The sequence below is a fragment of the Zingiber officinale genome, chromosome 7A (assembly GCF_018446385.1).
Source record: "Zingiber officinale cultivar Zhangliang chromosome 7A, Zo_v1.1, whole genome shotgun sequence".
Classification (NCBI taxonomy): domain Eukaryota; kingdom Viridiplantae; phylum Streptophyta; class Magnoliopsida; order Zingiberales; family Zingiberaceae; genus Zingiber; species Zingiber officinale.
In genome coordinates, this window is record NC_055998.1 from 109,324,389 (window position 1) to 109,337,614 (window position 13,226).

At 35.0% G+C, this 13,226-nt stretch overlaps 1 protein-coding gene across 2 annotated transcripts in view; it reads right to left on the bottom strand.

Moving 5' to 3' along the window:
- Positions 1-1,570: 1,570 nt before the first annotated feature.
- Positions 1,571-13,226, bottom strand: part of LOC122001980 — a 41,337-nt gene continuing 29,681 nt past the window's right edge. For both annotated transcript variants that reach the window (XM_042556982.1, XM_042556981.1), the window contains exons 18-19: positions 2,517-2,909; positions 1,571-2,441 (exon numbers count right to left, since the gene is read on the bottom strand). In XM_042556982.1, coding sequence (XP_042412916.1) covers positions 2,283-2,441; positions 2,517-2,909 — 552 coding nt within the window. In that variant the 3' untranslated portion in view covers positions 1,571-2,282. The remainder of the gene's footprint in view (positions 2,442-2,516; positions 2,910-13,226) is intronic.

Sequence of the window (13,226 nt, forward strand, 5' to 3'; positions counted from 1 at the left end):
GACTGATATAGGTTCTACTATTGTTTTTATCATGTATGATTTTTAGGAAAGAAATCATTTTACTAAATAAATTTTTGTTATCAATTTGGATTGTTACTAAGTGAAATCATATTATTGTTTTTGTATGGTATTTATATGTGGTATTATAATTATGTGTGGTATAATAATTATATAGTATTGAAATTGTTTGAGTTTTAATTTTATATTTGTGTGGTGTTGATAATTATATATAGTTTACATCGCATCCTAACTGCAACTCGTAGTGTGCGCTATAAATGCTCTTAACTGCAACGTACGATGCGTCCTGTAAATTCTCTTAATTGCAACACGCTGCGCGCTACGAATGCTCTTAATCGTAACACGCGGCATGCGATGTCAAGGTTTTATGATTTTTAATAGTTTACAGTTATACAGCATGTGATGCACGCTGTAGATAGAATAATTACGTGTTATAAAAAGTAAAATTTATTATAGTATAAGATTGAGCTCAGAAACTTAATTCATGCAAGATGAGGACAAGGCTCGAGGGTGAGCCAAGGACAGATGAGAGAATAAGATTAGAAGGGGCATTTACTTGAAAGCATGTCAAACTCAACTGAAGTATCAAGATCCATCAAAACAAATTATAATCACCCTTTGGACCAAATCTTAAAGGATGTATTAGAGAGATAGGACAAAGTCATTTTTTAAAAGGAAAGGTAGTCAGATCACTCTAAATTTCACAAGTTATGCAACTTGTCATCCTTCTACCCTAGCCTTCCTAGTTCATCTCATTGCCAAGCCTTCAAACTATCAAACCCAGATGATATTCAACAAATCAACTCAGCTACATCATCAAGTTTGAATTACTATGGGCACATGCACTATTCTAAATTCTGCACATTTAGTGTAGACCAATTCTGTCAAATGTATTAAGAAGAGAATATTAATTCCCATTTTTAGTAAAAAGATAATTATAGACATCTTAGGTATCTCTTACAATCTGTCGTTAAATTATATGAAAAACACATCATCAACTTATAACCAATTGCAAAATGATTAAAAAATGAAAACAAAATTTCCAAGAGGCATACATCCATCGAAAATTAACCCCGTGATTCCCAAACAATGAATATATATTTAAATTAGAAGGTTCCCAAAATCTCATTCCTAAAACAACAAAATTAGATAAAAACTAGATTTCACCAAATGACAAATTTCATGAATTATTTTTTAAAAGGCCACTGAATCAGATAATTGTCTAATACAATAAACAAAGACAGCTGAAATAAAATTTATAATTAATATAAATTGATTTCACAATCAAAATAATTCTAATCATTGTGTGCTGAAGTGCTGTACGGTTTTGGAACCGGTAATTTAAAGGAAATATACAGCTCATGAGAAGTAGCGTGTACGGCTCGCAAATGTGAATATAACGAATTCAGGCCACATTAAATATCAAACTCATTGATGAACAATTTATGTACATCCCTGCATAAGAACACATTATTTTGCTGACAGTTCTGTCATCCAACGCACCAAGATGAAAAATAAAAGACGCCCAAAATGAAACACACAAGAAAACATATGGAAACAACTTGTAGTTTTTTAGACTACGATTTATGTATCATTACAACCATAATTGCCTATTACAACAACCAAATGCTGATTCTGCTCCTACCTACTAATCTACCTATTGACTAATTCTCACTACATAGTACATTCTTTTCTAGACTAATTGAATGCTAAATGTGGGATTTGACTGTTAAATTTTCATTTCCAGCAAAATATGTCTCAAGGCATGCCTACTACCACCATCACCAAAAAAGGGGCTTGTCCTTTCAGACAAGGGCTGGGAATTTAAAGGCCAAGAATGTACAAAAGTTTACAAAACCTGTAACCTATGGGATCTCTATTACCCATGAAAGCTTCCATGTAGCCAATGAAGTGAGTAATCAAGCTCAACACTGGCAGTTAACAGTGACAACTAAGATCATACATCAAAGGATACTCAGCTCTTCCACTTTTAATATACTTTCCTTTGATATATAAACAAAGTTGACATCAATACTTTCTTCTCCGGGCTGCATCGGTGTTGTATGAATGCATGGCAAACCCTGTTTTCACCAGTGTCCTCTTATAAATCTCAGGGCATTTAACACTGGTGGAACCTCTTTCATCAGTTTGCTGTTTGTGTATCATCAGCAAATCGATTGCCTGGTATTCACCTTTAAATTTGTCCACAGGGACTCAAAGCCACCAAGAATGGAAAAGAGCACTTGAATAATTTATCCTTGAACTTATCCACCAGGTTCTCTTGGCTCATGAGGCTCCATATCCTTCTTCAGTGCCCTTTCTTTGGAAAGAGAACCAACAGGGACATAAAAATATCCCTTGGAAGGCCGTTGATTTTGCATTGATGTTTGATCTGACGATAACGCAAGATCCTGAATGGCCTCCTGCAACATAACAAAATGGGATCGAACAAGTTAACAAAAGTACAACAGTAATAATTAATTGAAAGCAGATCATACCTTTTTTTCCTTAATTTTCCTGTTTCCATCATCTACAGATATCCGGAAAGCCATTGATGCTGATCTCCGTGGAAGTTGTTTACCAGCAAGAGAATCCCGCTCTGCTAATTTTCGTTTGATTGATGATTGTGACGTGGAACTATCATCAGTATGTCTGTCCACATCCTTATTACTCAAAGAAAATCTAATTTTACGTTTATTAGAAAAGGTACTGTCCACTGTAACTTCATCTGATCTCAGTACCATTCCACTGTGTGACCTATTATTTATAGATGTAGTAGCTGATTCTGAACTGGCACCAGGATGCAAGAAGGAATTGGTTGCAAGTGCCGAGTATGTAGTAGAATCCCTTTTCGAAGCAAGTATATCATGTGAACAAAGAACCAAGTCTTTCTGTCAAAATTGGACTAGTTAATGAGTCATTTACTCAGAAGTGAACCAGTTAATGAATTATGCAATCATTGAAATAACTGCAAAGAAAAAACTTGGTGGCAAAATTTTTAAAAAAAAACAACTCTGAATATACATATAATGTTGGGCCTTTGGGTTAATCATTCATAAAAAGACGTTAGCAAAAAATATCAGATGAAATTTTTGAATAAATGCCTTAAACCAGAGACTAAAATTGCAATAACATCATATCTTCTAATGGCGATGCAAACACAAATTTAAGGTCCCAAGATGATCCATGCAAAGATATAAAGGCCCAAATTAGAAATATTTTTCTCTGGTAAATCATTAGAGTTAAGATGAATGGATAATGTCATGCAGGTAAATGTCAAGAAAGATAAGAAAGTGAGGGAAAAGGGCTTTGAAACCTATAAAATAAGATGCAATGCTTTTGGCATGTTCAAAGATGTCCAAATGAGTTACTTTCAAGAATTATAGTTTGATGAATTGTGCTTTATTAGAAAGAATTAAGTGAGGTTATTGAGGTGGTCAAAAATATAAATGTCATTCCAGAGTCTAAACAAGGTTTCAGAAGGTCTAAATAGGTAGTATGTAGCCAACCCACTACGTAATGCATTTGTGATGTGGGAGCACATGCAAGGCCTATGCAGTGAATACTGATATATTAAAAATTATCCTATGCATACAATCAATATCATCGCACCAAATTGTTGACATGTTTTCCATGTCAACATGTTCTATTCATTTTGTTGCCATATACTAACATAAAATACTGGTGAAAGCTGTATAACTAGTTAATATTTATAGAACATTGTTTTAGTATAATTTTAATTGAGAGGTAGTGATAGATTTGTTTTTTTAATGCAAGGAAGTTCAGCAATTGATTGATTGAAGGTTCAAACGTATGGTTCATGTAGTTTGAATCTTTAGACATCAAATCAGATGTATTGAGCAACAAGCCAACCCATCAAGGTAGGTAAATAACCCTTTACTTATGCAGTGCCAAGTCATCATACGAATGGTAGTTGGAACTTATATATGATCATTCTCACCTATGGTCAATGTGTCCTTGGTGTTGTAGCAGTCAAATGTATTGATTGACCTCATCCATGGGTGTGATCATTAGTTAGGTGAAGGCTTTGATTGTTATGGAGCTAATGCCCAAATGATGTTAAATGTTGGCAGATATTGAGATCAGCAATGGGTTATATCCTTGTACTCTGCAATTGTCTAATCCATATATAAGTGTGATGACTGAACAATATTGTGGTTGGATGGAAACCAAAGTCAATGTGATATATTGTCTTGCATATTTGCAGTATGCTATGTGCAGCTGTTTGTAGGAGCCACCTAGTGGTGGGCGTGTGGGATATAAGGATGTGTAAGTGATCTTCTGATACAGATAGGGATCTACAAAACAAAGAACGATTCTAGAAGAAAACAAGCAGGGATGTTGTGGATAAGTCTGTGAGGTTATCTATAGATGAATCAGACTTGGTGGTTGGATAGGTTTTGATTTCATTGTCGTCTTAAGTTTAGTCTCGCATACAGGATTTCATAAGAAGCATGAGTTATCTTGATTCTTGTCATGCTTTCTAATTGACTTATTGCGACACTGATGAGCATAGAATCGAACCATAGGATCGTAAAACACAACAATTTAGCAAGACTACTTTAAAAAATACATTTGCTATATATAAATTAGTATATCTATTGATTTTCAATATTAAAGTTGATATGAATATTCTAAATATTATGATTCTAATATTATGAGCATAAAGACATTTTTCATATAGTAAATATATAAAAAAAATACGATTAATTTTTCATTTTTATATAGCAAGTACAAACCTCTATAAGACGAATCATAATTATAATATAGATGATAACAACAATATTAATTATAAAGTACTCTACTTAGGAGTCAATAAGGATGTTATATTACAAAACTTTCTCAAGCAAACTAATTATTTGCTTCTGTAAATATCAATGCTAAAATGTAAATATATTATAATCAAGTTGATGGGACCAAGATCTATGTAGGAACCATAAGTAGATATAGGATCGGATCACAGGATCATAAAATTTTATTTCAATTGATATCCTACAAGGATCTAGATTGTTTCGTTTGGATCCTAAAACCCTAAGATACAAATCACAATTTTGAAGATCATGCTCACAATTGCTTATATCTCAATGACTTGGACAATATATTAAGATATATGTTCATACATCAATGCAGTATCATAATTATTTGTGACCCCAATGTAGTATCATAAGTATTTGCATTACCTCAATGCAGTTATACAATGCATCTTTGTTTTACAGATCGAAGCACGGTAAATGGTGGAGTACAAGAGGCAGTGAGTCAGAATTAGGAATTTCTAAGGTGAATGCAGGGATGTAAGGACCCTGAAGAGAAGCAACTGCCACAGGTGTGAGCAGTGGGAGGTGTCTAGTCTTAGGGAGGTTGATGTAGCATATGTAGGCGTTTCAAATGAAGACAGTAGAGTCAATAAAGCTGGGATTAACAGAGGGCAGGAAGGGGAGGAGGTTTGTGATTGATATTAAAATTACAGATAGGGGAAGAGGCCGCTGAGAAGGGAAAGGGAGTAGCACAGGGTGAAGTCATGGGAAGTTAGTGCAGGTAAAGGAGCAAGAGACTCATAGGCAGGAAGTCACACGTGAAGTGTTGTGCTTCCTAGGGCTGCAAGAGGCAACATTGTGGGATAGATCGTACAGGGAAGCAGATGGGGGAGTAGAGATCCAGTTCTTGTGGACAGAGAGAAGAGGTAGTGGTGGAGCAAGGAGTCAAATAGGCACAGGAAGCTGAGGAGACATGAAGCACACTAGGCAAGATGGGGGAGATCAAAATGGGAGTTTGGGCGATTAGGACACAAATTCCCAGACGCTTGAGATCTAGTTGTTCAATCTGGAGGAGCAGATAATGGTAACCATGCATTGATCTCAAATTTTGCCAAGTGTCACATAAAGAGATACTCAAACACACCCTTTACTATATATACAATTAGTCTATTGTACATACATTTACATGTGTGAGGCAAGACGCTGATTGCATACTGCCTATTTGTGTTTGATCATGATTATATTATCCATATTGCTTTTTTGTATTTCTACTTTGCACATTTATTGCACATTAATTTTTTGTGGATCGAGTTGGTTAACTAAACATTGGGTGTTAAAATTTCTCAATAAAGATATATTATCTTATGTTTCCACTACCAGATAAGCTCATGCATGTGAAACCTCTATTATTCAGTTGATTGACCTTAAACGCAAGGTGAGACAAGCAATCAATTGCAAGATCTAAATTAAGTTTGTTTCATATATCCATCATCCATAATTACACTAATGATCTTGAACTTGCCCCCATGGGCTTAGCTGAGTTGGTAAGTGGCAAGTTGATTGCCAAATGAGATCTTGGGATCGAATCTCGAGGCTGACGGGACGTAAATCCCTGCAACCTGTGTAAACTCACCCCACCTGCCACTTGCCTTCTCAATCACCGTGATTTACCTCCTCTATGTTGGTCCTGGGACGGGCTGGCGGAGATGCTAGGGGCGAGCGTATTTGCCTTTTGCCACTAATGATCTTGAACTTTGTGGCTGGCACAATTAGTTCATGCAAGGGTGTTGCTGCCAATAGGCTTGGGGTCGATTCCCAATGCAGAATGTCTCACTGGTTGCCTCAACCCCTCGCATGCGCTGCTATTGTTGGACGAAGCTCCGTGATTTACCTCCCTTCCAAATAGTGGGGGGTCGTCCTGGAGAGGCCGCCGATGTAACGGTTTCACCTTTTGCTGCCAACTAATGATCTTGAACTTTTACTTCTTACCCTATATGCAATAAAATTTTGTCATTGTAATTTCAATAAGCACAGCATAACACTTTCTTCTTGTCTGCTACAGTTTGCTAATTCATTGAGAATGTTCGTAGAAATTTTTGTCCCATAAGGAACTATCAATATGTTAGGTTATTATAATATATATAGTTTTCTCTAATGTAATTCAATTAGATTGATATAGTCCTTTCAACTTGGTATTATAAGGGGCAGTCTAAAATTTTGCTTTGGGTCTCTTATTTGAGGTATAGGTTGTTTGATAGAGAAGTGAACCTCCCTTGCAACCCTGGATCTCATCTGAATGACAGCTTTCTCTTGATAACTTCTCAAAAATCTCCCTCACCTCCTCTCCCTGTCCATTTCTCATCAGCAATCTTCCTTCCTTTCCTAAACAGGCCAACACCCATCACTGCTCATCCTGTGCAACAATCAAAACAGGAAGCTACTTGTTGCCAGTCAATATAAAGAATCTCCCTACCACTTCCCGATTTATCAGGATTAAACAAGATGTCGTTGTATAAGATGTTGTAGCTATATCCATCAACCATGATTGGTGACCCTGTTACCAGGCCCATGAGCTCCTAAGCAAGGAAATTTATCTCCACCTTTGCCTGCGCGTCTTCCTCAGCTAAGAACTTGCAGATCCTTCATCCAAGCATGTTTAGCACCAACACATGGCACAGAAACCCAAACGTTAGCTTGTGAAATCTATAAGACCATCATGTGTGTACATTGTCAATTTTTCTTCTAACTCCTTTTCAACCATTCTCCATCATCAACTTCTTTTTGCAATGTCATTTGCTTCTTCATCAAAATCATCAGTCCCATACAAGCCCTCCACACTTGCTGGAGGAAAAGACAAATGACAATTACCATCAGAAACTTAACCCTTTCTATCCAAAGAAAAATAGAACAGACACAAAGGTACCCTTCTCAATTATCTGTCAATCACACCTCACAAGATCACTCCCTAGTAGTGTCAACACCTCAACATCCAACAAAAACTGTAACAGGAAACACCTACAGGATCAAGGCCCTAGACCAAACCCAAGCCTATATATATATATATATATATATATATATAGATAAAGGTTTGATATGTCACGGACCTTACGTCGCACACCCCGTGCACACCTAACATTTTTTTTTTGTGCTTAATATTATAACCAACTCCGCCCATGATGACCGATCATGGCCGGTCCCAAGCCCGGATAAAGGAAGAGGGTTGCGTTAGGTTGCCAGTCAGCGTCAAACTATGGTAAATATTTAATGAATCCATTAAACTATTGTGCTAATACTAAGTTGTTCCCCGGAATGAACGCGTTGCAGAGTCCGACTGTAACTTCTCGGCAAAGACTGCTACATCTCCAAAACTTGGGTGTAGTGATAAATATGCAAGAGTTCGCGTTACAGGGTCCGACTGTAACGTCTCAGCAAGGACCGCTACATTTCCAGAACTCAGGTGTAGTGATAAATAAGCAAAAGTTCTAACATCATAGGTTAGATAAGAACAAATATAATAGGAAAACTAATAATCTAAGATTTGGAACATGGAATATAGGAACTCTCACTGGTAAATCAATGGAGATAGTAGATATGATGATTAGGAGAAAAATTAGTATTTTGTGTGTACAAGAGACAAAATGGACAGGTGAGAAGGCAAAGATGATAGAGAACTCAGGTTTTAAGTTATAGTATACTGGAAAGAGTAAAGCAAAAAATGGAGTGGATATCATTGTAGATAGTTTGTTAAAGGATGAAGTTGTAGGAGTAGTTAGAAAAGGGGATAGAATTATAGCCCTTAAAATAATAGTGGCGAAAGAAACTATGAACATAATTAGCGTATATGCACCACAAGTAAGATTAGATGAAGCTACCAAATCAAGGTTTTGGGAGGACTTAGATGAAATATTACAAAATATTCCATCAAATGAAATGATTTTAATAGGAGGTGATCTAAATGGGCATGTCGGCGTGAAAAATGAGGAATATGAGAGAGTACATGGGAGTTATGGGTTTGGAACGAGGAATGAGGAAGGGAAAACTATATTAGATTTTGCGATAGCATATGACCTTATATTAACTAATACGTTTTTTAAGAAAAGAGAAGAACACTTAATCACATTCAAAAGTGGGAATAATAAATCGCAAATTGACTTTCTTATGGTTAGGAAGAAGGATAGAAAGATTTGTAAAGATTGCAAAGTAATTCCTGGAGAAAGCTTAACTACCCAACATAGGGTAGTAGTGTTGGATATACGCTCAAACATAGTATCAATAGAAAGAAAATATATACAATTCCTAAAATTAAGTGGTGGAAGTTAAAGGATGGGAAACAAAATATATTTAAGGAGAAAGTAGAAATACAAGCATTAGGTGAAATATACGATGACTCTAATACAACATGTGATAAGATGATATCAAAGTTGAAAATAGTAGCTAAGAGTGTACTCGGTGAGTCAAAGGGACATGCACCACTAAATAAAGAATCTTGGTGGTGGAATGAGAAAGTACAAGAGAAAGTGAAGGAAAAATGAATAGCTTATAAAGAATTATATATTTGTAAGAACGAGGAAAACTTAAAAAAATATACAATAGCCAAGAAAGAAGCTAAGAAAGTAGTAAGTGAAGCAAAAAATGAAACTTTTGAACGGTTATATCAAAAATTGGATACAAAAGAAGGGGAAAGAGATATTTATAAAATAGCTAAAGTGAGAGAAAGGAAAACAAGAGATCTTAGCTAAATAAAATGTATTAAAAATGAATGTAATAGGGTATTAGTACATGATGGAGAAATAAAAGAGCGGTGGAAGAGGTATTTTCATCAACTTTTTAATGAAGGTTTAGGTGACCAACTTAACTTAGGTAATTTAATTAGGTCAAATAAGCATAGGAATTTTAATTTTTATCGTAGAATTCAAACTTCAAAAGTAAAACAAACTTTAAATGAGATGCACAATGGAAAAACTGTTGAACCAGATGATATTCCGATAGAGGTATGGAAGTGCTTAGGGAAACAAGGTATTGAATGGCTTACAAAATTATTTAACATGATATTGAAAACAAAAAGAATGTCGATCAATAGAGGATAAGGACTCTGGTTCCCTTATATAAGAACAAGGGAGACATACAAAATTGTGCAAACTATAGGGGTATTAAACTAATGAGTCATACTATGAAACTTTGGGAAAAAGTTATAGAAAAAAGATCAAGGAAGGAGACCACAGTGACAAAAAATCAATTTGAGTTCATGCCTAGAAGGTCGACAATAGAAGCTATGTATCTCCTTAGACAATTAATTGAAAAATATCGCGGGCAAAAACGAGATCTACACGTGATATTCATTGACTTAAAAAACCTTATGATAGCGTAACATATATTGAACTAATTAAGGATATGTATGAAGATATAACAAGAGTAAAACTTGGAAATGAATCAAAGCATTTCCAATAAAGATAGGGTTACAAGGATCGACCTAAGTCCTATCTTTTTACACTAGTTATGGACGAACTCCTGAGCACATCCAAGACACAGTACCGTGGTGCGTGTTGTTTGCAGATGATATTATTTTGGTAGATGAGATATGTGAAGGAGTAAATGCTAAATTAGAATCTTGGAGGGAAACACTAGAAGGGAAAGGTTTTAAGGTTAGTAGATTAAAAATAGAATATATGGAATTTAAGTTTAGCAATATTAGAAGTAATGAAACAATTGTTAAGATAGGAGAGGACGAGTTGCCTGGAACCGAGCGATTTAAATATTTAGGATCATTTTTACAAAATGATGGAGGGATTGAGAGAGATGTCTTACATAGAATACAAGCAGGATGGGTGAAATGGAGGGGAGCGTCGAGTGTTTTATGTGACCGTAAAGTACCTCTTAAACTTAAAGGTAAGTTCTATAAAACCGCAGTTAGACCTGCTATGTTATATGGAGCAGAATGTTGGGCTATGACTCGAGAACATGAGCGAGAAGATGATGAAGGTGGATGTGTGGGCATATGAAGATGGATAAAATAAGAAATGAGAGCATTAGAGAGAAAGTCGGAGTTGCATCTATCGAGGAATGAACTTGAGAGACACGTTTAAGATGATGCGCACACATACTTAGGCGACTAATAAATGCTCCAGTTAGGCGATGTGAAACTATGATAAACACATATATCAAACGAGGAAGAGGAAGACAAAAAAAAGACTTGGTTAGCAACAATAAAACAAGATAAAATTTATTTAAATATAGATGATGATATAATAGGAGATAGAGCTCAATGGCGTAAAAGGATTCATACGGCCGACCCCACCTAGTGGGAAAAGGCTCGGTTGTTGTTGTTGTTTATGCTTAATATTATAACCTAGCCCCTAAATCTTAAAAGTCAAAACTCTAAATGACATAAGCTAAAAAATTAAACAAAAATATCAAAAAAAAAAAAACAGAAACCATGCAGTCACAGATGAAGCTCGCAGCTCAACATCTGCAGGATAAAATAGCTCTCTCTCTCTCTCTCTCTCTCTCTCTCTCTCTCTCTCTATATATATATATATATATATATATATATATATTCATTTATTTTTGGTTGCACAACTTTAATGGAGATAGGTTATTATCTCTTTGCCAAAATTTCTATTTTTTTCAAGAGTTAATGTTGGTTTTTCCTGTCTTTCCTAACATCTACCTCTCCAACCAGACTAAAATGATAAAAAACTCAATCTCCTACATCTTGTAGATATTGAAATCCTAATATTTTCCAATGAAATATGTCTCACTTCTCTCTCTTTCTTGAACCTTTATAGTTGTTTGCTTAATAAGCAAAATGTTTGTGATACTCAGTATTCTCGATCAGATCTTGTTTCTTCTGTTCATTTGATATAATATTAAACAAAATAAATAACCTTAAACACAAATGATCTCAACGTCCTCGGGATGATCTAGTGGCTAGCACATAAGGTATTGTCACCATAAGATCTGGGGTTCAAATCTAGGCATAGTCAAGGTAAATATCTCCTTTATGTGCTAGTCACTATTCCAAATAGATGCAACTCCGACTTTCTCTCTAATACTCTCATTTCTTATTTTGTCAATCTTTGTATGTCCACACATCCACCTTAACATTTATTCAAGAAATGAATAAATGTGTTTATTAATTTGTCTTACGCTTGATTATTTATCATAGTTCTTGTTTTTAACACAATCTCAAAAATAGCCTCATGCAGAGCAGAGTAAGGTTGCATACAATATACCTTTCCCGGGACCCGCATTGATGGGAGTTACGTAGCTGCCCTTGTTTTTAACACAAATATATAAAAACATATATAAGTGTGTGTGTGTGTGTGTGTGTGTGTGTGTGTGTGTGTGTGTGTGTGTGTGAGAGAGAGAGAGAGAGAGAGAGAGAGAGAGAGAGATGAAAATATAATATGAATTGCATTTATTGGGTCAATATTTTAACTAAATTATACAGGCAATAACAACACTACAAGCTCAAGCTTACTTGAGCTCAATAAGACTTTTAATAACTAATCTTGAAAAAGATAAAAGTCATGCTTTGCTCAACTCATTTAAAGCCCTGTGTTTGCTTAGATGAAAGAAAGAGGCAAAGAAAAGAAATAAAAATATCAAATTGAGAGGAAATTCAGTAGATGAAGGAATTTAGTCCCATCCAATTCTTCTATTTAATTTCCTCCCAAATAAGGAAGAAATGGAGGGAAATGAAGTTCAAACATCAAATAAATACAAACAATTGACAACATTTCTTTCCTTCTTATTTCATCCTAGTAAACAAGATGAATGGAATAGAGAGGATGAAAGATAATATACGTATATTTTTTTGTCTCTTCATTCCCTCTTACTACCTATCCTCCAAGTAAATATAGAAATAGAAAATAGAACAATCCTCTTGTAAATATAGTAATATCAAATTTTACTCGGGTCTCTCTCTCTAGTTTCTCTTTGTTCATATCACAAGCAAAAAACTATCACAAGACTAAATCAAATTCAAATATTGGATTGCGCCATCAAAGACCCTCAGTCATTGTTACTTTCATTATTCTTGTCAAGCATCTTATCAATCTTTTTCCTTGTTTGTCAGTTTTATCTATTCTATATAACAAGTTGGCTTTGTTGCTTTTATCTATTCTATATAACAAGTTGGAATTTATCTATTTTATGTTTCAACTAGAGGGTAATAGAAGGTATAGGTTTCATCCTGCATGAGGTACAATGTCATTGAATATTTGTTGGATTATTACACATAAAGAAGTAATTTTATCTTTTAATTGAAGAAGATAGATCGATTTCTTTCATCTGGCAACATGAGATAAGAAATTTAAGTCTTATTGAGGAATTAGTGTGAAATCAAAAACAAAGGGAACGAGAACTGAAAATAAAAACCATATAAGCTATGCAAGGCATTCTGCTATTGCAAAAAAACGACAACCTGAAAAA